The sequence below is a fragment of the Thermobia domestica genome, chromosome 14 (genome assembly GCF_964235325.1).
Source record: "Thermobia domestica chromosome 14, izTheDome1.hap1.1, whole genome shotgun sequence".
In the NCBI taxonomy this organism is placed as follows: Eukaryota; Metazoa; Arthropoda; class Insecta; order Zygentoma; family Lepismatidae; genus Thermobia; species Thermobia domestica.
The window spans coordinates 179563980-179567497 of NC_137467.1; the positions used below are offsets into that span (position 1 = coordinate 179563980).

Consider the following 3518-nt stretch of genomic DNA (forward strand, 5'->3'; position numbering starts at 1 on the left):
AGATGCGTTGTCGCCATTATTATTTAACTTTGTGCTGGAATACGCCATAAGGAAAATCAAAGATAGCAACCAGGGCCTAGGGTTGAACGGCATTCACCAGGTTATGGCATATGCTGATGATGTAAATTTAATAGGGGATGATAGGAGAACAGTAGAAATAAATGCAGAGATCTTATTAAACGCTTGCAGGGACATGGGTTTAGAAGTAAATGCAGAGAAAACTAAATACATGGAAGTGCGTCGGGACCGTAATACGGCAAATTGTGGAGGCGTTAAAATATTAAATAATGCTTTTGATAAAGTGGATACTTTCAAATATTTAGGATCAATATTAACAGACGAAAATCATATTCACGAAGAAATTAAATGTCGACTAAAAGCAGGGAATTCGTGTTACTATTCGGTTCAAAATCTCTTGTCGTCGCGAATTCTGTCGAGGAATTTGAAGCTTAAAATATATAAAACGATAATCATGCCTGTTGTTCTGTATGGTTGTGAAACATGGTCGCTTACTTTGAGGGAAGAACATAGACTGAAAGTATTTGAGAACAGGATCCTGAGAAGAATATTCGGACCCAAGAGGAACGAGAATGGGGAATGGCGGAAGCTTCATAACGAGGAACTACATAGTTTATACGGTTTACCCAACATTGTTAGGGTCGTCAAGTCTAGGAGGCTTAGGTGGGCAGGTCATGTAGCTAGAATGGAAGAAAGTAGAAACGCTTTCAAAGTCTTGACTGGTAGACCCATAGGAAAACGACCATTAGGAAGACCTAGGCGCAGATGGGAGGACAATATTAAGATGGATCTCGCAGAGATAGGAATACAAAGTAGAAACTGGATGCAATTAGCTAAGGATAGAAGTCAGTGGAGAGCTTTTGTGAACGCGGCACTGAACCTCCGGGTTCCATAGGCCATAGAGTTAGTTAGTTTAGTTAGTTAGTTAGTTATTACTATTAAGGTGAGAATGATAAATGATATTTGTTCAGCAGTTTTTATGATGATAATTCATTTAGGTAAAAAACCCTAAAAATGGTGGCAGACCACCTAAGGATAAAAGGGTGTCTTCCCGTTGTGCCTACTTCCCGTTATGCCTACAGGCCCTCCAGCACTTTGTAGAAAATATTTTTAATTATCTTATCTCTAGGCAGAACGGTAATTCAAGTTGTGCCTACTTCCCGTTGTGCCTACTCTTTCGAGACGGGGAATTATGTGCAGGGAGGAATTTTTGTAGGGAATATTTCTTTAGTATTTCTAAAAGCTTCTGTAAAAACAACCACCACCTCTACAAGTTTCATCATACATGGAAAATTGGTTGACTCAGTTGCAAGAATGTTAGACATTGTATGTGAAACAAACATTAAAAAAAAAAAAAAGATCTAATATCAAGCAATTTCAGAACAAAATTTTATTTGGGTTTCCAGTAGTTTACCTCCAGCATGCTAAGACTTGCAGTACTAAAAAATGCCACAGTTCACATCCCCAAGACATGTCTGGCCAACTATTAAACAAACAACGGAAGAGGATGCATAAGGCGGCCTTTAAAAAGAGTGTTTGTCTCCATCATATCTCTTTCCTCGAATTGATTGATTCAGTTGCCAGTAACCCGTTTGACATTGTATCTGAAACGAACACGAAACAGACTTACTTCGGGCTAATATCAATTCATTTCACAACCGAATTTTAATCGGTTTTCCAGTAGTTTATCTCCAGCATACTAAGGCTTGCAGTACTAAAAAGTGCCACAATTCACATCCTCAAGACATGTTCGGCCATACATTAAACAAACAATGCAAGAGGATGCATAAGGCGGCCCTTTTGAAAAAAAAGAGCCTTTGTCTTTTACATCACTGCTCCTTCTTTGGCATTACCTTAACAGGTAATTTGTCTTCTAACACGATTCTATACTACATGCAATGTTACATATACTTATATTGTCAATGTAAATACTACATATCGTCAATGTTAATACCATATATCGTTAATATAGCCAATATATTTAAAACATCTCACCATCACTGTTCTAAATGCAAACAGTATGCAACTGCATCTGTGTAAGCCACCAAGTCTATTACATGTGATTCCAGACGTGCCTTCAATGATTTTATTTTTTGTTCAATTCGCTTATATTTCAGCTTTGGTTCCTTCGGCTTTTTTCCTACCTCCAACATCAGCATACAAGCTTCATTCTCACTCTGTTCTTGCTGCAACAGCTGTACAAATGTAAAAATATTTGGATGTTCTCTTGTAAGTTTTCTGTTTAATTTAGAGTGCCAGCCCTCTACAACATTATTTGTTCTTCCCTCAACATTATCATATTGGTTCCATATATCTCTGGAAAAGAGAGAAACATTAATTACATAAAACAAATCAAAGCTTGACAATAGACATTCAACAACGATTGGAAGTTGCATGTTAACGTCTGTCGTAGATAACGTTAAGGATAACGTCTGTTGTTTGTTGTTAGTAACACGGTAAATTTATAAGTATTCAGTTTTGTAATCATTACACTAGTATAGAGTTAATTTCAGATCTCTGGTATGAGCAGATTAAAATTTCGTATTGGCATGCAGATCTCAGAAATGATTTTTTATGGAATGAGAATAATAATTACGCTTACCACACTCCATTAAAGACACTATGCACCATTTCATATCCAGACACTTCTGAGCTCACAATTGTAGAACACATAGGCAATACAACAATGACAAACGAAATTAATGGAAAAACATAAAGGACTAAAATGACCGAATGAGTAGGCCTATATATGAAATACTAATCACTGCTAACGTAGATTTCGTTTCCCAAACGAAAACCACATATATTTGAAAAAAAAAATCAAACGAAAAACAGATAGCGAAATAGCGTAGAAAATAAGGTAACTACTATATCGTACTTACTTTGTGAAAATGGCGTCTGCATCGTCCAGCCATGTTTCGACTAAATAGTCATGAAACTTCTCTGCGTTTTGTACTTCCGGGGCATTTTCCTGGAGATGCAGGAACATGTCACCCACTTGCTCCACTGGCACAAGTGGTAGTGCAGCAGCACATCTTATCCGCTTCCTGACCTCTTTGTCTTCTTCATAAAAAGTGGACAACCCCAATGACTGAACTTTCCTCCATAAACATTGGGTGTAATGGAAGAAACACCCACGAATGGCTGCATCCGGAAAAACACCAGTAACGGCATTGATTACCGCTCTTTCAAAGTCTATAATCACTGTAGTAGGATTAAAGGAAAGACCATTTGCAGAAGCCGCATCTTTAATGAGAAGCAGCATCCTACGATAGTCTTCCTCTTTCTTAGAAGGCAATAAACAAAATAGAAACGGAAAAGTCTGCCCCAAATATGTCCCATGTATGGTGTACAGCTGCTGATATATACGGGGAGCTGCTTTAAAAGTACCATCCATCCAAACTGTCTTTGTGGTTGAAAGCTTCCGTAAATTTCCGGTTGTCCCAAAGACCTGCAGAATATAATATTAATATTTAGCTCCCCTAATATATTGATAATTA

General features: G+C 37.5%; 1 protein-coding gene across 1 annotated transcript; it reads right to left on the reverse strand.

The window, feature by feature from the left end:
* Positions 1-2896: 2896 nt before the first annotated feature.
* Positions 2897-3283, reverse strand: LOC145670129 (uncharacterized). Its single transcript, XM_081738499.1, has one exon. It carries the CDS (start codon positions 3281-3283, stop codon positions 2897-2899), a length of 387 nt encoding a protein of 128 aa, XP_081594625.1.
* Positions 3284-3518: the final 235 nt, after the last annotated feature.

Excerpts from the sequence above, each read along its gene's own strand:
- LOC145670129 (XM_081738499.1), bottom strand. The coding sequence starts at position 3,283 with ATGCTGCTTCTCATTAAAGATGCGGCTTCTGCAAATGGTCTTTCCTTT.